At 45.5% G+C, this 24,984-nt stretch overlaps 1 protein-coding gene across 1 annotated transcript in view; it reads right to left on the bottom strand.

Moving 5' to 3' along the window:
- LOC126109477 (homeobox protein abdominal-A homolog) overlaps nucleotides 1-24,984 on the bottom strand; it is a gene marked incomplete at its 3' end in the record, with an annotated part of 390,791 nt that overhangs the window by 286,858 nt on the left and 78,949 nt on the right. The window contains exon 3 of the mRNA XM_049914504.1: nucleotides 19,395-19,427. Coding sequence (XP_049770461.1) covers nucleotides 19,395-19,427 — 33 coding nt within the window. The remainder of the gene's footprint in view (nucleotides 1-19,394; nucleotides 19,428-24,984) is intronic.

Raw genomic sequence — 24,984 nt, 5'->3', positions numbered from 1 at the left:
AGTGGCAGAGCATTGCACAGTCTGACGAATACCGGTACTGTCTTCATCATGCCGACGGGAGGGCGTGAATCCGTCGTCTTCCAGCGAGAGAAATTCGTGGAAGACTAGCAATCCTCCCTCTGCCGTACCCCTCCTCAAACCATGATTCCTTAAAAAAATCGAATTTCCGTGTACAGAATAACCTCAAACGTCTGATTACGTTAATAATTAGCTAAGGGGTTCAATACCTGACGCTGAGCATGTAAGACCTTCATGACAGAAGACGCAAAACAGTACTAACGTTTTTTTATTTGTTTCGGGCTATCCCCAAATAGACTGACGGAAAACTTTAGAAAAGATCTGAAACTGCTTTTGAAGTTTGTTGAACGTCTGTAAGTGCTCTCGTTATTAGGTGAATCACGTAAAAAAAAAGCTAGTGAGAAATAAACTTTTATCCTTGGATCATTTTTTGTGTGTGTGTGTGTGTGTGTGTGTGTGTGTGTGTGTGTGTGTGTGTGTGTAGGGGGGCGAGAAGTAGTTTCCTAAAAATCTGGAATTATATCTAAATTTTGTTGGAAGTCGCTAAGTCCCCTCATTCTCAAATACTGGATGAATATAGTCTGGGTAATTTGCACGTCGAGAGCTAAACTGCCTCGAGACATAAACAACGTTTCTAACTTTCAAATGGCTCTGAGCACTATGGGACTCAACATCTTAGGTCATAAGTCCCCTAGAACGTAGAACTACTTAAACCTAACTAACCTAAGGACATCACACACACCCATGCCCGAGGCAGGATTCGAACCTGCGACCCTAGCAGTCCCGCGGTTCCGGACTGCAGCGCCAGAACCGCTAGACCACCGCGGCCGGCGTTTCTAACTTTAATACAGGTATTATTGTGCTACGCCTTTGACGAAATATTACACTTTTCAATGAGTAGATTGTAAAGGCGTTTTATTTTATATTCGGTCAATAATTACATAAAATGCTAAAAATCAACCTAGCTAGATAGTGCAGTGGTTAGCACACTGTAGGCGTATTCGACTGGACGACGGTTCAAACCCGCCTCTCGCCATCCTGATTTACGTCTCCTGTCATTTCCCTATATCGTTTGCCGGCCGGGGTGCCCGAGCGGTTGTAGGCGCTACAGTCTGGAACGGCGCGACCGCTATGGTGGCAGGTGCGAATCCTGCCTCGGGCATGGATGTGTGTGATGACCTTAGGTTAGTTAGGTTTAAGTAGTTGTAAGTTCTAGGGGACTGGTCACCTCAGAAGTTCAGTCCCATAGTGCTCAGAGCCATTTGAACCTATATCGTTTGAGGTAATTCCTTTGAGAGGGCACGTGCCGCTTTCCTTGTCCATCCTTTCCTAATGCGAGCTTGTGCTCCGTCCCTAATGAAAACCAACATTTTTTGTTGCCCCTGGAAACGGCCAGCAGGCAAACGAGGCAGTACACTGTGCTACAATTTGGTCGTTTAGTAATACAGGTATTTTACATGACGCACTTCTACATTCGCAAGAGTTACGTTAAGCCACTGTGGAAACGTTATGTTATTGCGGTCAATCTTCAAAAAAATGGTTCAAATGGCTCTAAGCACTAAGGGACTTAACATCTGAGGTCATCAGTCACCTACACTTAGAACTACTTAAACTTAACTAACCTAAGGACATCACACACATCCATGCCCGAGGCAGGATTTGAACCTGCGACCGTAGCAGCAGCGCGGTTCCGAACTGAAGCGCCTAGAACAGCTCGGCCACGGCGGCCGGCAGCCAACCTTCACCTCTTCATTCTTGTTCAGGGGTGAGGGAGTCATTTCTTGATTAAGGGAAGCTTTCGCTCATTTTTGCGGTACGTGCACTCGAATTTCATTATCATAGGCTGTTCCAATGGAGATAAGAGACTATTCTGCTGGAAGGAGCGGAATGGAAGAGACGCCCGTGGGAAGGGTTGGCTTTATCACTTGGCGCGCCTTCCTCCTCATCGGCGCCCATACGATGGCGCGCCACGTCCTTTCTCGAAGGCGGAGATGGGACGTTACGGGGTGTGTGGGAGGCGGGGGCGGATAGCGGATACTGCTGACCAGGCGCGGAGCTGCCGCGTCCGCAGGTCCACCACCACGCCTCAGGAGCCATTATTAAAAATTCCTACAGCCCTTTTACTGGCGGACCGGCCGGCCGGAATAATGCGTGTCTCCGCAGCAGCGCCGCCGGGAATGCGAAGCTACCAGCCGGGGAATGCGCATTCCGGCGGCGGCCCTTTCATTTAGGTCTGCAGCCGTCGTATATCTCCGGCGATGCACGGTCCGGTCACCGGCGACGTAATAAACGGCCAGCGCGCGATTCCGGAGGGGTCACCACCGCGGCGGGCGCTGGATTCACCTCGATCACACATCCACGTGACGTCACTGTGACGCGTGCAGACACAATTTGGACGTCTTTCGACTTCCGTGGTCGTGTCGAGTCTGAGAGCTGGGAGTCATGGGATAGCGATATGCACATGTACAGGTGGCGGTAGTATCGCGTAGCCGGCCGCGGTGGCCGAGCGGTTCTAGGAGCTTCAGTCCGGAACCGCGCGACTGCTACGGTCGCAGGTTCGAATCCTGCCTCGGGCATGGATGCGTGTGATGTCCTTAGGTTAGTTAGGTTTAAGTAGTTCTTAGTTCTAGGGGACTGATTACCTCAGATGTTAAGTCCCATAGTGCTCAGAGCTAATTTTTAGTATCGCGTACACAAGGTATAAAAGGGCAGTGGACTGGCGGAGCTGTCATTTGTACTGAGGTGATTCATGTAAAAAGGTTTCCGACGTGATTGTGGCCGCACGATGGGAATTAGCGGAATATGAACGCGGAATAGTTGTTTGAACTAGACGCATGCGACATTCCGTTTCGGAAATGGTTAGAGAGTTTGTAAGTAGGCTGTTTAGGTTCTTATATTGGTAACGCCACCGACACGTTGCCCTCTGTGGCTGGGTGGCATTGTTGGAATTTGCTATTGTAGTGTTGGGCAGTTGGCTGTTAACAGCGCGTAGCGTTGCGCAGTTGGAGTGGAGCCGCCAGCAGTGGTGAATGTGGGGAGAGAAATGGCGGCGTTTTGAAATTTGTAAGACTGGATGTCATGAACGGCTATGTATATTATGATTTTTCAACACTATTAAGGTAAATACATTGTTTGTTCTCTATTAAAATCTTTCATTTGCTAACTAGGCGTATCAGCAGTTAGTGCCTTCAGTAGTTTGAATCTTTTATTTAGCTGGCAGTAGTGGCGCTCGCTGTATTGCAGTAGTTCGAGTAATGAAGATTTTTGTGAGGTAAGTGATTTGTGAAAGATATAGGTTAATGTTTGTCTGGGCCATTCTTTTGTAGGGATTTTTGATAGTCAGATTGCGTTGCGCTAAAAAAAATAGTGTGTGTCAGTTTAAGCACAGTCCTTTATAATTTTTTTTTTTAAGGGGACGTTTCAAATTCTGTTTTCCGAGATCCACAGCGTATGCCGAGAAAACCCCACTTCCGGTACTACCTCTCACCACGGAGAACTCAGTAGCCGACGGCCTTCTCTTAACGAGCGAGAGTAGCGGCGTTTGCGTGTAGCAGTCAGTGCTAACAGACAAGCAATACTGCGTGTAATAACTGCAGGAAGGAATGTGAAATGTACGACGAACGTATCAATTTGGACAGTTCGGCGATATTTGACGGCCGGCCGGAGTGGCCGAGCGGTTCTAGGCGCTTCAGCCTGGAACCGCGCGACTGCTATGGTCGTAGGTTCGAATCCTGCCTCGGGCATGGATGTGAGTGGTGTCCTTGGGTTACTTAGGTTTAGTAGTTCTACGTTGCAGGGGCTGATGACCTCAGATGTTAAGTCCCATAGCGCTCAGAGCCATTTAAAGCATTTGTTTGATATTTGACGTTAATGGGCTATGGCGGTAGGCGACTGACTCGAGTGTCTTTGCTAACAGCACGACATCGCCTGCAGCGCCTCTTCTTGGCTCGTGATCCAATCGGTTGGGCCCTAGACGACTGGAAACTGTGGGCTGGTCAGATGGGTCCCGATTTCAGTTGGTAAGAGCTGACGGTACGGTTCGAGTGTTTTTTTTTTTTTTTTGTGGTTTTAGGGCGCACAACGTCAACGGTCATTAGCGCCCAGACTACGTTAGGAATGCACCGCGAGTCACAAGTTTAAAACAGCAATGAAACGGAAAACACGATAAAAGACAGACAGGCATAGTATTAAAAAAAGAAAACAGCATAATCAAATGTCCTTAGAGAGGGTTGTCAAATTGATAAAATGAAGAACGCGAGCAGCTGCTCGTGGGTCATCCGCTAAAATGGCTTCTAGAGTACATGGCAGGCCAAGATCAAGACGCAGTGTGTTAAAATCCGGACAGGACGTTAAAATGTGGCGGACCGTCAGCAATTTCCCACATGGACAAAACGGCGCCGGCGCAGCCGTCAGCAGATGGCCATGGCTGAACCGGCAGTGTCCAATTCTTAACCGGGCCAAAACTACCTCCTCCCGCCGAGAAGGGCGTGAGGAGGACGTCCAAGCCACGGGAAGAGGTTTCAAGGCCCGAAGCTTGTTGTCTGTAAGTGCAGCCCAATCGGCATGCCACAGCGATAAAATGCGCCGACAAATGACCCTGCTACAATCTGACGAAGGGACACAACAAGAAGCTGTCCGAGGCTGGAGGACCGCAGCCTTGGCCGCGGCATCTGCAGCTTCGGGGTTCGAGTGTGGAACCCCCGAAGCCATGGACGCAGGTTGTCATCAACGGACTGTGCAAGCTGATGGTGGCTGCATAATGGTGTGGGCTGCGTTTACAAGGAATGGACGGAGTCCTCTGGCCCAATTGAACCGATTATCGATTTAAAGTGGTTATGTTCTGCCACTTGGGAGTTATTGGCAGCCATTCATGACCTTCGTGTTTCCAAACAACGATGGAAATTTTATGGATGACAATGCGCTACATCACTGTGTCACAATTGTTCGCGACTGGTTTGATGGACACTCTGGACAATTCAAGCGAATGATGTGGCCAACCAGTTCGCCCTCCATAAATCCCACTTAACATTTATGGGGCATGATCGAGTGATCAGTTCGTGCACAACATTCGGCACCGTCAACACTTTCGCAATTAAGGACGATTCCAGAGGCAGCATGGCTGGATATTTCGGCAGGAGACTTCTAGCGACTTGTTGAGTCGATGCCACGTCCAGTTGCTGCGCTACGCCGGGAAAAAAGGAGGTCCGGCACGGTAGTAGGAGGTATCTGAAGACCTTTGTCACCTCAGGCTAATGAGTAACTTATTTTCTCCTCTTGCATAAGCTAGTGGACACACAGTGGTTCAAATGGCTCTGAGCACTATGGGACTTAACTTCTGCGGTCATCAGTCCCCTAGAACTTAGAACTACTTAAACCTAACTAACCTAAGGACATCACACACACATCCATGCCCGAGGCAGGATTCGAACCTGCGACCGTAGCGGTCGCGCGGTTCCAGACTCAACACACAATGCCAATGCAAAAAGAAGTCGTCTTCAAATTTGCATTTCAGTAGAAAATTAATACATATTGGCAAATTAAATTATTTTTCATGCTAATTACGGGTACTTTGCTGATTTTCTAGTTTATAACGGAGTCACATTCTGACAAAAGTGTACTTGGTAGAAGACGGAAAATTGTCATCTGTAGATTAATCTCTTACGTAATAAAAACTAATCAAAATTTACTTTCCCTTCGCCTGTTTACTGAATACTGGTTAAAGATTCCCCTGTCAACGGGAAAAGTGAAAAAAATGATGCTAACGAGTATTCGCAACAATATGCTTCACTTCTGGTCAGTGTATATTATACAAGATATTAGTTGGAATAGTATCCACAGCAATGAGAAAATTCTTGGATGATATCTATTCTTAGGACTGAACCATCCTTTAATTTAAAAGTGTTCACTACTTGATAATGTCGGTTGTGGACTCTTTCTGAAGTGTCGCAATACGTATCATATAGAACAGTTACAATAGAAATCATAAACCAACTATTGGTTGTTTAGTCGTTCAGGATATATTACACACTTTTGGTATTGTAAGCATCGTTTCGGCTGCCCCCACAGGCGAAGGAACAGAAAGCTCATCGTTTTCCGAGCAGTCAGATAGGCAAAGGGCAAGAGTTATCGTTTAGACGGACGTTAAAACCTCAGTCGCCCGCGTAATCTGGTTACGTACGGTGGAACTGGGCCATATTGGCGAACGGGTTCGAATCAAATGAAATTGGATGCGAAATGGATCGTAAAATACGGCGATCAAACACAACGGCACCCTACACCCATTCATGGGCTGTAGTTTATCTCTCTTTTCCACTTGCAGTCTCTCTCTCTCTCTCTCTGACAAACGCGCACACACAAACTCACACACACACACACACACACACACACACACACACGTGCGCGCGCTCCACACTCTTCCTTGTTTTCCACACTCGCGCGCCAACCAGCCCTTTACCGCTCTGGAAACAAACTGAAGTAGATTTGTGTCTTTCCTGCTCGTTTGTCTTCATCACTACTTCCCCGTTTCCTACCTTCCCGCGCGCTCTTGGCTTCTCGCCGTCACGCATTGTTTACTTCTCTGCCCCTGTCTTCGTCTCTTTTACGAGTCGTCCGAGATGCGGAAATGGACGTGTAACTAAACAGGCCCTATACCTTTGACGCTCAGCCTCCACATCTGTAGTCCGCCATGCACCGTAAGAGACACATGAGCGTTGCGCTGTCTTCATTACATTCAAGATAGCGGTCAGGTCATACTTCGAAGTGACCTGCGTGGTGGTTAACTTTTTTTTTTCTCTCTTTCCATTTCATTTACTCTTTGCTATCTTACGACGGTTTAATGAAAAGTAATGCCTACACCTTCGTTAATTGAGATTGGATGGGAATATTTTAATAAATCAGACGCAGAAATAATCCTCAGAATGTGATCTTTAATTACCAACATTCACTTTTCCATATAATCACCAGCCAATTGCATACATTTCTGCCAACGATAAACAAGTTTTCGGAAGCCGTCACGGAAGAAGTCGACATTTTGTTTCCGCAGCCACAGTCTCACAGTTCTCTCAACGGCTTCATCAGAAGCATAATGATGTCCCCGCAGATCGTCTTTCATTATCGGGAACAGATGGAAGTCAGACGGTGCTAAATCTGGACTGTATGGAGGATGCCGTACGGTGGTGAGATTCAGTCTCCTTAAATTTCCCTTCACTTCAACACGCTATAGCAGAAAATATAAATTCTGTACACCTATAATTTCTTTTTATATCTATTATTATTATTATTGCTATTATTGCCATTACTGTTATTACTGTCACTATTGTTATTATTATCATCATTATTATTGGAAGCAGCAGTAGAGAAGCGCTGCCAGTAGTAACTTCATTAGCTCTTAGGCAGTATTATTTTTTCACTTTCTCTCTACAGACACTCAATTCATTTTATTACTATACGTCTTATTACAATCATTGTTACTTCTTAAGTAACTGTAACGTAAAAAAAGATACTGTGTATGTGAAACCCAGGTGTGGTGTAAGAGAAGGCTCTAAAGTGATCGGGTTAAATGAATAAAAAAATCATCATAGTGCTAAGCAAACTGAAGTCTCCCTTCTCATTTCCATTCACTGTACTTCTTGCTCACTCCTCGAATCTAGCAACAAATGTTCAGTTCAGTAGCCACATGACATAACTACTTATGTGAGCTGTTCGGAATGTACCAATTAAGTACTAGTGTGGCGATAATTCCATACACAGCGAACACAATAAGGGGCGGCGTTGAATGAGAACGATGTTTATCTGCCACAGGCTGGCTACTGGAGAGTATCGACTGGTAGCTGTCGACGATGGTGGAGCCAATAGATAAGGAACAGAAACTTTCATCATTTGTCAGGAGACGTGATAAAGTGCACAGAAAGATCGTTCAGCTGTACGCCTCCATTTTTTTTTGTCATCAGTCTACTGACTGGTTTGATGCGGCCTGCCACGAATTCCTTTCCTGTGCTAACCTCTTCATCTCAGAGTAGCAGTTGCAACCTACGTCCTCAATTATTTGCTTGACGTATTCCAATCTCTGTCTTCCTCTACAGTTTTTGCCCTCTACCGCTCCCTCTAGTACCATGGAAGTCATTCCCTCATGTCTTCCCTCATGTCCCTTCTCCTTATCAGTGTTTTCCACATATTCCTGTCCTCTCCGATTCTGCGTAGAACCTCCTCATTCCTTACCTTATCAGTCCACCTAATTTTCAACAATCGTCTATAGCACCACATCTCAAATGCTTCGATTCTCTTCTGTTCCTGTTTTCCCACAGTCCATGCTTCATTACCATCCAATGTTGTACTCCAGACGTACATCCTCAGAAATTTCTTCCTCAAATTAAGGCCGGTATTTGATATTAGTAGACTTCTCTTGGCCAGAAATGCCTTTTTTGCCATAGCGAGTCTACTTTTGATGTCCTCCTTGCTCCGTCCGTCATTGGTTATTTTACTGCCTAGGTAGCAGAATTCCTTAACTTCAATGACTTCGTGACCATCAATCCTGATGTTAAGTTTCTCGCTGTTCTCATTTCTACTACTTCTCATTACCTTCGTCTTCTCATTACCTTCCGCCTCCATATTAGTCTCAACGTTCTGTCTCGTCCCACACAGCAGTCAGGCATATGCAGAACAGGGTGCTAAAGTTGGGTCGAATACTTTGAGAGGTGGTAGTATCCATCGAAGCAAGAAAAACAAGTCCGGATCGTATACCATCTGAAGTATGAACACTTTTTCATAGTATGGGGCTCCAGGGGGCAGGAACGCCGGTCTCCGGCACGAATCCGCCCGGCGGATTTGTGTCGAGGGCCGGCGAGATGGCCAGTCTGTGGATGGCTTTTAGGCGGTTTTCCATCTGCCTCGGCAAATGCGGGTTGGTTCCCCTTATTGCGGATATGACGACAGTCCCTGCATTGTCGCTCCTTCAGCAGGGTCAACAGAATGATTTGCTTTCTCTAGGTACCTGCTGGTCTGAGCCTTAGCTATCTTCTGTAGGTGCGTCGTTCGAGTTCCGCTGTGCTCTGCTCGTAGTTTCAGTCGTGTTATTGTATGCTAAATTACTTGAAACTCTGGGTACATATCTTGGAGTCTTACTACTTACACAAATTCCTCTTTTGTGTTTACTGCCTGTTATCGTGCTGTTTGCACGTACGAATGGATCAGCACGTTTTCCTTTCTCTTTTGAACCACTTGTTAGCAACGGAAGTGTGTTGTTGTGGTTTTCAGTCCGAAGCGTGTTATGATGCAGCTCTCAACGCCTGCCTGTCCTGTGGAAACGTCTTCATCTCTGCGTAACTACATCTACTTGAGCCAGTCAAACATTGGTGTCCCTCTACAGCTTTTACCCCACACAACTCCTTTCATTACCAAACTGAAGTTTTATTAGGAAGTGTCCTATCAATCGATCCCATCTTTTACTCAGGTCCTTTCACGAATTTATTTTTCCTGTTCTATTCAGTACCTCCTCATGAGTCATTTTAACTGCCCATCTAAGTATACAACATTCTTCCCCAGAACGACGGTTCGAAAGCTTTTTTCGTCTTGTCTGAAATGCTCGTCGTCTACGTTTCACTTTTGTACAAGACTACAATTGAAACACATACCTTCACAAAATGCTTCCAGACACTTAAATTTATTACACACAATTCTGTACGCGTGAGAACAGCAGCCATATACAGGCATCTTAAATAAAACCAGCTTGTCTGCTGTTATTGTACATAATATTTTTAATGGCCGATTCCTTAGCTTTGAAAGAAGCCAAATTATACTGTTAGATCTGTTAAAATACGAAAGTGTTCGCTACAACTGTGGTCTGTCATAGTTACAATCAATACAGAGAAACAGAGCAGATTACTTACATATTAAATCGTGACAAACTTGCGACATGGGCGGACCGAACATTCCTTGTCTATGAGTAAATTACGCAATAGAGATTCGTGACGTAAGCAGATTTTTGGGCAGATTTTTCTTGATTATTATTATTATAGTTTTTAAAAACTTTGGGCACGCTTGGGAATTGTGGATCCATGCTTCCTGCTCCATTTATCAATCGCTAACTGCGTCGTTTATTCATAGACAAGGCATTTTCGGTTCACTTCCATGTCGCAAGTTCAGTGTCATGATTTAACATGTAAGTATTTTGCTCTCTTTCTCACTGTTGATTGTTACCTTAATGGACTACAATTGTAGCGAACACTTTTTCTTATGTAACAGATCTATCTTGATGATGATGTTTCAAAGCTATGAAACCTGTCGTAAAATAAATTATTTTTAACAGCAGCCAAGCGATTATTATTTAGTATGTATGTCTACTTAAAGGTGCGAACAAATTTCTCTTTTTCAGTACCACCTTTCTTACCAGTGCCGGTTTGTATTTTATATTCTCTCTACTTCAGCCGTCGTCAGTTCTTTTGCTGCCCAATTAGCGAAACTGTCGACAGCTCTCAGTCTCTCTTTTCTCAGTCTAATTACATCAGAACCATCTCATTTAGTTCGATTACATTCCATTACCTTGTCCTGATATTCGCCTTATAATTTCTTTTAGAGACATTCTCCATTTCATTTAACTGCTCTTCCAGGTTCTTTCCCGTCTGTGTCGGAATTATGATATGAAGTGGGAACCTAATAGTAAACAAAAAGTATCACCTGTTAAGCTATTTGGCAAGCTTCCCCAGCTTCTTATAGACTCAGGTTACCTAGCACTCCGAAATGGAAAATGCTGAAAAACTCTATTAGGCTACAAGCCTGAGATGGAAGAGAGTACTGTACATTTAGTTGACGAAAAACTATAGAACAAGTCGCATCACGCAGCTGACTACAGATCACCCAACCCTCAAGAATAATATGTACCTAGAGCGCTGTTATACAAAAAGACATTATACATACTGTTGACTCTGTTGAACGAGCCTCAACGACTATTCTCATATTCACAACCAGACGCCTCTCAGTCCCCCGTAGCAAAAGGTGCTCATACCTCAGGAAGTATGCGCCTTGTTCTCCTTGTTTCGATGAGTGCTACTGCTTCTCAAAACATTCGACACTTGTTTATCAGACTAATGCTGTCGATAAAGCATATACACTCCTGGAAATGGAAAAAAGAACACATTGACACCGGTGTGTCAGACCCACCATACTTGCTCCGGACACTGCGAGAGGGCTGTACAAGCAATGATCACACGCACGGCACAGCGGACACACCAGGAACCGCGGTGTTGGCCGTCGAATGGCGCTAGCTGCGCAGCATTTGTGCACCGCCGCCGTCAGTGTCAGCCAGTTTGCCGTGGCATACGGAGCTCCATCGCAGTCTTTAACACTGGTAGCATGCCGCGACAGCGTGTACGTGAACCGTATGTGCAGTTGACGGACTTTGAGCGAGGGCGTATATTGGGCATGCGGGAGGCCGGGTGGACGTACCGCCGAATTGCTCAACACGTGGGGCGTGAGGTCTCCACAGTACATCGATGTTGTCGCCAGTGGTCGGTGGAAGGTGCACGTGCCCGTCGACCTGGGACCGGACCGCAGCGACGCACGGATGCACGCCAAGACCGTAGGATCCTACGCAGTGCCGTAGGGGACCGCACCGCCACTTCCCAGCAAATTAGGGACACTGTTGCTCCTGTGGTATCGGCGAGGACCATTCGCAACCTTCTCCATGAAGCTGGGCTACGGTCCCGCACACCGTTAGGCCGTCTTCCGCTCACGCCCCAACATCGTGCAGCCCGCCTCCAGTGGTGTCGCGACAGGCGTGAATGGAGGGACGAATGGAGACGTGTCGTCTTCAGCGATGAGAGTCGTTTCTGCCTTGGTGCCAATGATGGTCTTATGCGTGTTTGGCGCCGTGCAGGTGAGCGCCACAATCAGGACTGCATACGACCGAGGCACACAGGGCCAACACCCGGCATCATGGTGTGGGGAGCGATCTCCTACACTGGCCGTACACCACTGGTGATCGTCGAGGGGACACTGAATAGTGCACGGTACATCCAAACCGTCATCGAACCCATCGTTCTACCATTCCTAGACCGGCAAGGGAACTTGCTGTTCCAACAGGACAATGCACGTCCGCATGTATCCCGTGCCACCCAACGTGCTCTAGAAGGTGTAAGTCAACTACCCTGGCCAGCAAGATCTCCGGATCTGTCCCCCATTGAGCATGTTTGGGACTGGATGAAGCGTCGTCTCACGCGGTCTGCACGTCCAGCACGAACGCTGGTCCAACTGAGGCGCCAGGTGGAAATGGCATGGCAAGCCGTTCCACAGGACTACATCCAGCATCTCTACGATCGTCTCCATGGGAGAATAGCAGCCTGCATTGCTGCGAAAGGTGGATATACACTGTACTAGTACCGACATTGTGCATGCTCTGTTGCCTGTGTCTATGTGCCTGTGGTTCTGTCAGTGTGATCATGTGATGTATCTGACCCCAGGAATGTGTCAATAAAGTTTCCCCTTCCTGGGACAATGAATTCACGGTGTTCTTATTTCAATTTCCAGGAGTGTACATATGGAGTCGTAATATCGTCTTTCATTCTTCCCTAAGAGAACCGGATGCGATAACAGAAAGTCTAAGATCTGATTTATATCGATGCGTTTCGAAACGAACGCGACAGAATAACATAATGGCCAGTTCGTTACCATTAGCTTGTGATAGTTTCTACGAATTCAACACGCAGCAAGTGGAAGGAAACAAGAGAGAAAAAAACTTGGAAATACTTGCGTGGTGAGAACCATCGCCTGACAGAGAACATTTCTATTCTTTTCCTTTTGCCTTTTCCCGTCTCTCTGCGGTATTGGCTTTGTCATATCGATTTTGGCAGTAAGAGTCGTAAATGGTGGTCCGATTAGCAACAGTGAAGCACAGAGAAGATGGTGTTATGTAATTGGGATGTTTCTCGTGGTTAGGATGTGGTCAACACATTTAACAGAATTTTGTACTGCAGACAGTAGAGCAACAGTTTGGAGAAGATGACTGTATCAGCCTGACCATGTACCCCGTCTTAACGCAGCTGGGGCGAAGTTCTGTGGAGAATAATATCACTGAAATGATGTGGCCTGCCCACAGTCGTGAATACCTTTGGGATGAGTTAGAAGGTCGACTTCACTTCAGACCCCAACGTCGAACATCACTCCCTGTTTGTTTATTAAACTATTTTATCAATAAATAAAGTCACTGCCATCACTGCCTTCTCTGGTTTCGGTTCTTGAGGAGGAATGGGCTGGCATTCCCCCACACACATTTAGAAAACTCATTGAGCGTTCAACCAGCAGATTTCAAGCCGTCATAAACGTGATAATGATTATGATGATGATGTGTTTGTGGGTCATAAAGGTGAAGGAAGGAAACTATCTACACAACTGCCCATTAAAAATTCTACACCACGAAGATAACGTGCAACACACGCGAAATTTAACCGATAGGAAGAAGATGCTGTGATAAGCAAATGATTAGCTATTCCGAGCATTCACACAAGGTTGGCGCCGGTGGCGACACCTACAACGTGCTGACACTAGGATAGTTTCCAACTGATTTGTCATACACAAACAGCAGTTGACCGGCGGTGCCTGGTGAAACGTTGTGATGCCTCGTGTAAGGAGGAGAAATGCGTACCATCACGTTTCCGACTTTGATAAAGGTCCGATTGTAGCCTATCGCGATTGCGGTTTATCGTATCGCGATGTTGCTGCTCGCGTTGGTCGAGATCCAATGACTGTTAGCAAAATATGGAACCGGTGGGTTCAGCAGGGTAATACGGAATGCCGTGGTGGATCCCAACGGCCTCGTATCACTAGCAGTCGAGATGACAGGCATCTTATGCACTTGGCTGTAACGGATCGTGCAGCCACGTCTCGATTCCTGAGTCAACAGATGGGGACGTTAGCAAGACAACAACCATCTGCACGAACAGTTCGACGACGTTTGCAGCAGCATGGACAATCAGCTCGGAGTCCCTGGCTGCGGTTACCCTTGACGCTGCATCACAGACAGGAGCGCCTGCGATGGTGTACTCAACGACGAACCTGGGTGCCCGAATGGCAAAACTTCATTTTTTCGGATTTTTTCGGATGAATCTCGGTTCTGTTTACAGCATCATGATGATCGCATCCGTGTTTGGCGACATCGCGATGAACGCACATTGGAGGCGTGTATTCGTCACCACCATACTGGCGTATCACCCGGCGTGATGGTATGGGGTGTCATTGGTTACACGTCTCGGTCACCTCCTGTTCGCATTGACGGCACTTTGAACAGTGGACGTTATATTTCAGATGTCCTACGACCCGTGGATCTATCCTTCATTCGATCCCTGCGAAACCCTACATTTCAGCAGGATAATGCACGACCGCATGTTGCAGGTCCTGTACGGGCCTTTCTGGATACAGAAAATGTTCGACTGAGGCCCTGGTCAGAACATTCTCCAGATCTCTCACCAACTGAAAACGTCTGGTCAATGGTGGCCGAGCAACTGGCTCGTCACAATATGCCAGTCCCTACTCTTGATTAACTGTGGTATCGTGTTGAAACTCCATGGCCAGCTGTACCTGTACACGCCATCCAAGCTCTGTTTGACTCATTGCCCAGGCGTATCAAGGCCGTTATTACGGCCAGAGGTGGTTGTTTTGGGTACTGATTTCTCAGGATATATGCACCCAAATTGCGTTAAAATGTAATCACATGTCAGTTCTAGTATAATATATTTGTCAAATGAATACCCGTTTATAAGCTGCATTTCTTCTTGGTGTAGCAATTTTAATGGCCAGTAGTATATTTTGACGTTCGCTTATAGGTGTCGGGTACTTTTGATCAGACAGTGTATTTTGAAGACCCAGATGACAAGTATCAAAGAGATGACAAATTTAGAGTAATAATAGTGAGTATAGAGACATTTAAATTTGCAAATGAGCGCGGAAAAAGACTAATACATGGCTGTGCCTTAGTACACGTACTTGACAGTAGTCTACAGACTACGGAACTGGTTCACAAAATACAACAAGCAACTTTTGTGTGTGTGTGTGTGTGTGTGTGTGTGTGTGTGTAAGCGCGTGAAGATATGAAGGTTGTTCGAGATTTTTCTTTTCTTTCGATGTTTTTTTTCCTGTTACTGCTGATAGCAAAAGATGAGCGCAGAGAAAGAGAGAGAATTATTGTGACGGAGCAGAGCAGTAAAAACTGGCGGACAGATTAAAATATAATAATGGCCGACATGGACGGGCGCTGTGTAGCTGTCAGACGATGACTGCCGCTCGTAAAATCCTCCAAGCCCACCGCTCTCGTTTCTTTTTTTTTTTTATCTTTTTTTAGCTGATCCCGTAACCGATGCGATCCCATCGCACAACATCGCGATCGGCAATAATGTAGCGGGAACCGTTCGCTATCTGCATATATCCCCGGCTTCCAATCGAACGCAACCGCCCGCGCCCTCTCCCACCCCGGTAACCCGTTAACTGCGCGCTGTTGGCCGGATCCGTAGCCCTGCGGCGCCGGGCCAGTAAAATCGCGCGAGACGCCACAGTAAACGCGGATTAGCCCGGGCTCGGGTAATTGCGTGGAAAAGCGCCATATTTAGGCGTCGGGCCCGCGGGGCGACCCTAAAATTCTGACTGCGCCGGCGCGCGATTTGCGTTGCAAATTAGAGCTTATGAAACGCCGTGATAACGCCGAACCGTAATCGCAGTTGAATTTAATAAGTTTCGGGGCCCATTCGGCGCCCCTGTTTACACTAAACGTGACGCGCAACGTCGGCCATTTTCGTGACAAAACATTTCGGACCGAGCAATGTTTGCACCGGAAACGAGGCTATTCGCTAAGCGTGTGGAAACAACGCTCTTGAAAAGTGTAGCGATTATTGTAGTGTAAATAACATTTGTCTACTATTTCACGGGTGAACAAAACACGACGAAGCGTAAAACTGCTGCGTATGACATTGTACGCCGAGTGAAATTGTGTGACGTCATGAGGTGACAAATAGCCCCTGTGTGTATGATACCGTCATTGTGTCGCGTATTATTGATAACACTTGATTTTCATTTGACAACATCATAAAAAGCACTTCACAACTATGAGTGGTGACAAAACATAACCGTGCCATCATCCAGCACTGGTAATGGTTTGTCATACTTCAGCAGAATTTGTAGCAACAAGTCACTGTTCAGGTTATGAAATATATTGTAAATGAACTGTTCAAAGTCTCGAACATCTGTGACGTGTATACGCAGACTGAAGCCACAAATGAAAATTTTTACGAAGGTCGAGATTTGAACCCAGGTCTCCTGCTCAGTAGGGAGATGCGCTAACCACTACGCCACCCTGCCACAGCAGCTTCGCACAACTGCACGGACTACCCTGGAGCGCCTCCCTCCTCAATCCAAATTCTCATTCGCGCCTCAACCCATTCGCATTTCCCCTAAACTCTAAAATATGTTTGAAACTTGAAAAGATCTCTGGAGTCATATATAGTTCATTAAATAAAAGCACCTATGCCTAGGGTCCGCAGCTCGTGGTCGTGCGGTAGCGTTCTCGCTTCCCGCGCCCGGGTTCCCGGGTTCGATTCCCGGCGGGGTCAGGGATTTTCTCTGCCTCGTGATGACTGGGTGTTGTGTGACGTCCTTAGGTTAGTTAGGTTCAAGTAGTTCTAAGTTCTAGGGCACTGATGAGCATAGATGTTAAGTCCCATAGTGCTCAGAGCCATTTGAACCATTTTTGAACCTATGCCTGGGTTTCACGTTGGATTTCCAATTTTTTAGATGCTGACATACAGTTGGCGAGCCCTGCAATGCGGTTCGAGTTTAAGGAGAATAGCAAATGAGCTGAGGCGTAAAGGGGAATTTGGATTGGAAGAGGGAGGCGTGCTAGTGTTGTCCTTGCAGTTGGGCGCAGGCACTGTGTCAGGATGACGTACTAGCGCATCCGGTCTGGGTTCGAATCCTGCCCTTGGTACAAATTTTCATTCATCGCTTCAGTCTGCATATATACAAATTTATTTAGTTACCCTTTAGCACTTTCGTCCCACCCGGGTAGCCATGCACGTTAGCACGCCACTTCTGGGGTTCGGGGAGAGGCGCTGGCCACGGATCGAATCCGTCCAAAAGGTTAAGGACGGGGCCGGCCATCCTGGACGTCGTTTTTAGGCGGTTTCCCACCTACCGGTGTGATACCCAAGTCCCATCTCAGTTACATGATTCGTAGACGTATCGAAAAACCTCTTGCACTTTCACATACGATAACGCTAGACACAGATAGATGGGATTGGCAGATTCCGTCCTAGGGGCAGAAAGAGCATCCGGTCACCCTGTACCGCAAAAATTGCCGACCCCTTTAAGATGTCAAAGAAGGTCATGGAAAAGACAGTTTAGCAGCCCCACTGTTTTCACGTCTGATCACCGGATGGAGGGCGGAAGTTCTGAAACAGGGTCCAGTGTTAACATGCACTGTTACTGCGCTCTGCTTCACAAGTAATGAGCGGGGCTGCTGGTGGCAGTAAGCGATACGTGTTATTAAATAATCTAATACATAAAAAAGATAACTAAGCAATCTAGACAGTATTCTTCGTAAAAGTTAATGGTGATCGTGGACTCAATCCAGAAATTTTACTTCCACTATCGAACAAGACAAGCAAACGAAAAGTTCGGCGGATGTTTTCGTTCTTGACCTTTATCACTAAGATGTATCTTAACTCAGGATATTAATAAAATAATTTAATTTTAATTGAAAATATGAAAAATGAGAATTACTTGGCAATGAGAGACCCATTCCTTGCTTTTTCTTTTGAAATGCCTCACACGTCGTTTTAGAACATCTGACAGTGCATATCACTGCTGATGTAATGTGCTTGATGCTCGAATCTTTTCCTCTGTGTTGTGGGTGATAACTTAGTATCTACGAATGGCCACTGCTCTGCCTTTCATCGGGGTTGCCGCTTTTCCTCGCCTGAAATTCATGACTATAGTTTGCTGTCTTTCGACGATAGGTAGAAACGTAATTTCGACTGAATTCAGCAGCAGTTTGGGTTACTTGTTCCTAAAGCGAATTACATCTCCATCTTCTCATTTAGCGAGTATAGCAATTGTCACTGCTGCTTCTCATTTTATTTCAGATTACAAGTATTCCAGTCTGAACAATTGTCAGGATGTACTGCAGGCAGCAAAGGGAAAGCGAATGTCACCAACGGTTAAAAAGAATAGACTTATTAATTCGAGGATACTGACTTCCAATTAGCCCTTAAGGAGCCCTTCACCAACCGAACAGTCGTGTATAAACCTGTCCACATTTTCTTCTCCAAAGGCTTCTTCCAGTGCATTTAGCAGAAACTATTTAATAAAGTTTCGTCATTAGAAATGTCTCATCAGTTTTCTAGCGAGTTTTTTTTCTGTTAGTTTTTATTTGGAGCGGTTATAAAACATACCTCTAATCCTAGAAAATATCTCCTTGCGATATTACTTTTTAGACAAGTCGCAGTTACACAGGAGAAGCGTCAAGGTAACTTAGTGTCCGCAACCTCTGATTCCACATACTTTCTTGCATAGTTCGTAGGAATGTTAGCAAGTCTGTACTAGATTATATTCAATGATACACGTAAGAACTCAGTAAATAACTATCCATGTCATCGTGATGACATTACACTACCACTTTAAAAAATACTGAACAACAGTTTACGTTTGACTAGGTGCGAATTTGTAGGTAAGACAGCGAAACGGAACACCTACGTGCGAATCTGTTCTCAAGCTTGGCCTACACAAACAATAGGCGTACTTGTACCCGACACACAACGAGGTACTTGTTCAGTACAATACCTAGGTGACCCATTACCTATTTTAAAACGAAGACAAACATGCTTTACCGTGAAGAATGAGTTTTTTGTATGACAGAAGCCACCCCTGAATAACAATGTGATCTCTGCATTATCAGTTGCTCGTATTATGGAACCGAGTAAGTCTCACAACATTTTCTGCATGCAAACAAGAATACTTGTGTCAGATGGCTCCAATAAAGCGAGACTAATTAAACAGTTATTACTTATATTCTTTCCAGTCCTCTGTTTCTATTTTCTTCCTTTTTTCTCATCCAAAATTTTGCAGCTACGTATTGCTACGGAGTGTATCATGCATATAGGAGAATAAAAAAATTATGGAGATAATGCTATTGTTACAGAGATGAACAGAAAATCAGTGTGTTAATAATACTAAATAATTAGAACAGTTGAAAGAAATACTACAGTTTTAAAGCGCAGAACAATTCTCTCTCCACATGCACTGGACAGAGAGAAGTTGGAAGTTCACGAAGATAAAGCAACAATGCAAGAAAGTAGATTCTCAAGAGAAAGAAATAGTGAAAGTAATTAAAATTTTGTACTCACCACAGACAACGCGGTCGAATGGGCTCATCCAATCTAGGGAGAAACATAAAGTAGAGTAACATGTATTGAGAGTATACACTCAGGATCCCTTAATAGCTAATGCTGCGATTAAAGCGAGACAAATAAAGCAGAAAAGAAATCACACTTTGCGGTGCGCCAGTCTTCCAGCCTCAAAGCAACTTCATTTAAGATAGCAACATTTTTGCACTTTCTGCCAGGGAGTTCATACGAGAGCTAGTATGGCATCCTAGCTCGCGTGCGCGCGCGCGCGGACACACACACACACACACACACACACACACACACACACACACACACACGAGCGCGCGCGCGCGCGTGCTGTGTGAGTCACTATCCAGTTTTTTGAACATGATCAAGGAAACTGGTTCATTTGTGATCCGTATCTTGCACCACCAGGGGACCACACCACAAAAAAAAAAAAAATATGTCTGCAGAAAGTTTGTGCACGAAGCGCACCTCAAGGCTGGAGAACTTGTCAACTAATACAAAATATTTGTGCGTTCTTTCACTCCAATGCTTGCTCGCTACGAGATACGGAGTAGGTCTTTCCCTACTAACAGCCCTTTATGCAAATTCGCATCCCACCAAGTCTAGTGTGTGAACCCACAAACATTTCACAGTGGCTCGATTAAAGCTCAATATTCAGTCCTGTATGCAGCCAGCAACCTATTATACAATGCAGTTTAGTTTAAAATGTCAGTACACCGTTGTTAGGAAAAGAAATGTGGTAAGGACTACGGGACCAAACTGCTGAGGTCATTGGTCCCTAGGCTTAAGCACTACTTAATCTAACTTAAACTAACTCTAAGGACAACACACACACACACACACACACACACCCATGCCCGAGGGAGGACTCGAACCTCCGAAGAGGGGAGCCGCACGCACCGTGACAAGACCCCTAAGACCGCACGGCTATCCCGCGCGGCCACACCGTTGTTATGGAAGAAGTATTTCAGAAACCCGTTTACATAGTTCTAGGGATGGAGTTCCACGTGCCATTAAGTTTTGGACCCGTAAATACTACTGCCGATTGTGTTCTTCATATCTTTCCTGATTTAGGTACGTTGTAAAGGGCGTTAGAAAAATGCTACAATAATCTATATCACTAGAAACTGCGTTACGTCAAAGATAGGCCAATATTTTTGCTATCAATATGACTGACCACGTATATCTCAATGCTAGTTGCCTGTCAGAGAGCGAAGCTAAATTGTAACTCGAATTACGAATTTTCCTTCTGGAAATCTCCTCCTACACAAGAACTCATTTGAGAAAAAAATACGTTTTTCTGTTTCTACATGAAGTAACTTCGCTGACGTATGTCTTCTGGAAGATTCATAACGAAGCCACATCTATACTTGTTTCTAAATTAAAGTCTCTCGCCGCGTTTTGCTGTTAGTATGTGAAGGGTCATCTCATCACATAGTGTAGCGATTTTTATGCTGTTTTAGGTAATAGATTGATTCTCGAGGAAAATTTGCGTGTATAATTAATGATTATGTAACGATCAGCGTGTAACATAAAATGGTGTACAAAACATAAGGACGAAAGTAACTTACGCACGATGCGTCACTGCCAAGTAACGTAGCTACAGGAAACGTGGACGATATGTAGGAAGGACTGCTGCGTTTAGTACATAAGTAAGTGAAACAAACACTCAAGGAGACTAATAAAATAACACTTTTATTCAAACATAATAATTACTCGGAAGTCACCGCGTTTTCTGCCTGTATCTGAAGGCTGAAGTCTGGATATGCTGTAGCGATTTTGATACGCAGAAGGTTTCTGTATATAAGTCTTTACCACTGCGCCACACAGGTCGTCAGGTGATAGATACTTAATACAACCTCTATGAAGATAGGACAAGGCGCTAGTTGAAATACAATAGGTTAATCACTGAGGAAACTATCTCCTTTCACCTCGCTAGACTATATACCACAACATCTACGCAACAGTGAAACACATATCTTCCACTGAAAAAAGAGCATTTGTTCATGAGCATTTGCACTGTGAAACACAACTCTTCTACTGAACAAGTGCTCACATCTCTTAAGGTATGCGTTTTAGAGCGCATGTTTACTTCAATACTTTTTGTTGTTTTGGTTCGTACCACATCCTCCAAATATTTTGAAAGAAAACAGCTTGCAGTAGAAGAGGTAGCACAACGATTTTCGCTCCTAAGTTCCGACTCGGTCGTTTCCAGACCAGGTTTCTGTATCTTAAATTACTACATTTACCCTTTTCCAGCATCCGAGAAGGTTTGTAAGATCACCACGAAATCACCGGCTATACACTGGGATGCCAAAGGTGATGGAATACCTCCTAATATTGAATCTGACCTCCTATCGCTCGGCGTTGTGCAGCAACACGAAGTGGCATGGAGTCAGTATGTCGTTGGGAGTCCCCTGCAGAAGTACTGAGCCATGCTACCTACATAGACGTCCACAATTGCGGAAGTGTTGTCGTTGCAAGATTTTCTGCACGAACTGATCTATCGATTATATTCCCTAAATGTTCTGTGGGATTCATGTCGGGCGATCTAGGTGCCAAAATGATTCGCTCTACTTGTCCAGAATGTTCTGACATAACGCGTTGTCCTCCATAAAACCTCCATTGTTGTTTGGGGAAAAAATCCACGAATGGCTGCAAATGGCCTCTAACTAGCTGAACATAACCATTTCCAGTCAATTATCGAACCCTGTTTGGACAAGAAGAGAATAGAAGCTTTCGAAATGTGGTGCTGCAGAAGAATGGTGAAGATTAGATGGGTGGATCATGTAACTAATGAGGAAGTATTGAATAGGATTGGGGAGAAGAGAAGTTTGTGGCACAACTTGACCAGAAGAAGGGATCGGTTGGTAGGACATGTTCCGAGGCATCAAGGGATCACCAATTTAGTATTGGAGGGCAGCGTGGAGGGTAAAAATCGTAGGGGGAGACCAAGAGATGAATACACTAAGCAGATTCAGAAGGATGTAGGATGCAGTAGGTACTGGGAGTTGAAGAAGCTTGCACAGGATGGAGTAGCATGGAGAGCTGCATCAAAGCAGTCTCAGGACTGAAGACCACAACAACATCAACAACAACATCAGCTCTTGCCAACTGTAATCGGGCTTCACCTACCAGGCCATGGCCGTCAAGGTTCCAACCGATATAGTCGCGAGTCCACGAGAGGCACTGCAGGCAACATCGTGCTGTTAGCAAAGACTCTCGCGTCTGTCGTCTATTGCCACAGCCTAACAACGCCAAATTCTGCCGCCTTGTCCTAACGGATAAGTTCATAGTAAGTCCCACAATGATTTATGCGTTTATTTCACGTAATGTTGCCTGTCTGTTAGCACTGACAATTCTACGCAATCGCCGCTGCTCTCGGTCGTTAAGTGAAGGCCATAGACCAACGAGCTGTCCGTGGTGAGAGGTAATGTCTGAGATATGGTGTTCTCGGTGCAATCTTCACCCAGTGGATCTCGGAAAACACATTACGCTAACGATTTCCGAAATGAACTGCCTCATGCCTCAGGCTCCAGCTGCCGTTCCCCGTTCAAAGTCTGTTAATTCCGGTGGTGCAGCAATAATGAAGTGGGAAACCTTTTACATGAATTACCTGATTACCAATGCCACTGCACTCCTTGCATATGCAATGTTACCGCCATCTGTATATGTGCATATCGCTATCCCGTAACTTTTGTTGGCTCAGCGTAAGCCACACAGCCGCAACAGACTTTCCGAACGATGTTTTTTGTGTGAGGTGCATGGCCCCACCGAAACATTTTTGACTGGTGCGGTTGGCCGACCCACCGCTGCCTTTCCTCCGTACCTCGGCAGAGCTGCATCCTTTAGCGGAGTGCAGCACCGGGTCTGCCGCCGGGAGACAATTTTAAATCATCGCAGGTGGCGCGGGCGAGCCACAGTAAACGTCAGACCGGAGTTGCGTAAATTACGGCAGAGCGCCGCAGCGCGCAGAGCCGCCCGAATTCCACAAAGCTGCTCCGAGACGGCGCCGCCGCCTACGCAAACACATAAATACTGCAGGTGGCCACGTCTGGGACACCTAGGCTGCGAGGCTCGGCCGCACTTGGCCTATCCAATAGGCAGCAGCGACTGCAACAGACTTATCGATAACACGTGCTGGCAGAACGTCTCTGTCCTATCGCTGCTCTCTGCTTCTGCTTCTACACACAAGTCACTCGGCAAACCGACAAAGGCGTCTACGCTACCAATGGCGTTACGTCTCTCCGCTTCAGCGGCACGTGCAGCACATTTATGAGATCGCGACAAGTAGAACTGTGTCGAGAAACATGATTAGAACGGTGCAAGGGCTGGGAGTACGGCTGTGGGCGATGAGGGGGAGGTATAGTTTAAAATTACAATGTGACTTTACTGTACCTAAAAATGTGTTGTCTGCTTCACACTCATGTTTAGAAATTAAGTACGAATTCCTTTACATCAGCTGCACCCATGAGCGACTTACGAAGATTTCTACTGGACCGGGACTTTAACTAGGGAAGACAGTAATCGCTGAAACATCCAGTTTCGTTTAAATCGATTTTCTTCCACGCCAGTTTAACCTGACTGTTAAAACGGTTGCCCAAGTAACCGATGTTTAGTTCTTTACCGCTATTAGTTCCTGTAACAAAAGTCGAAAATTATCAGAAATTGAACAATTTTGACTCTCTCTCTGTCAGGACATATAGAATCAAAATATTAAATTAAATAGGTAAATAAAAGAAAACACAGTCCGTCGACGGTTCGCTACTTTTCTCGCAAAGTGGTAAGCGTTGAATACTAAACAAAAAAAATTTTGTTTGGACGTTTCGAGTAGCCAGTGGTAAAGGATGAAAACCGAGGTTGATGAACTCTCTTTTTCCTGTTAGTTTGTCTGTTTCCAAAAGGTATATTATGTAGAAACAGGAAGCAGATCAAATGGTTCAAATGGCTCTGAGCACTATGGGACTTGACATCTGTGGTCATCAGTTCCCTAGAACTTAGAACTACTTAAACCTAACTAACGTAAGGACATCACACACATCAATGCCCGAGGCAGGATTCGAACCTGCGACGTAGCGGTCGCGCGGTTCCAGACTGAAGCGCCTCGAACCGCTCGGCCACACTGGCTGGCAGCTATTTCCTTTTATATAGTACGAATTAGGTTTTGTTGAGATTTTAATTTATTAGCGTTGCCATAATTTCCATCCTTCATTATTATTTCATAGAAATGGCAGACAAATCTTTAATCTTTTAAGCAAAAGAAGCAATGTACTTCACCGATACGTCACTTCGTAACAGCATTTCCGTTCTAGGATTGGTGCCATACTGCAGTACAACGGATGTCCGGCGACGACAGTGAGATAATACATTACAGACCAGGTGGGGTCAAGTCTTGCACACACCACGCACACGCGTACCTTCAGCCACGATACAATTCTACACTGACAGTATTGTCTCACTATTGCTGCACCAATTCTTACACCATGTGTTTATCGCCCGTTTCTTTCGGCATTGTTATTAAAACAGCACTGATGGCTTGTCCCATACTGTATTGTAACGCAATACTTCAAACCAACGCAAA

The sequence above is a fragment of the Schistocerca cancellata genome, chromosome 12 (genome assembly GCF_023864275.1).
Source record: "Schistocerca cancellata isolate TAMUIC-IGC-003103 chromosome 12, iqSchCanc2.1, whole genome shotgun sequence".
NCBI lineage: Eukaryota > Metazoa > Arthropoda > Insecta > Orthoptera > Acrididae > Schistocerca > Schistocerca cancellata.
This window is presented reverse-complemented; position numbering and strand designations above follow the sequence as displayed.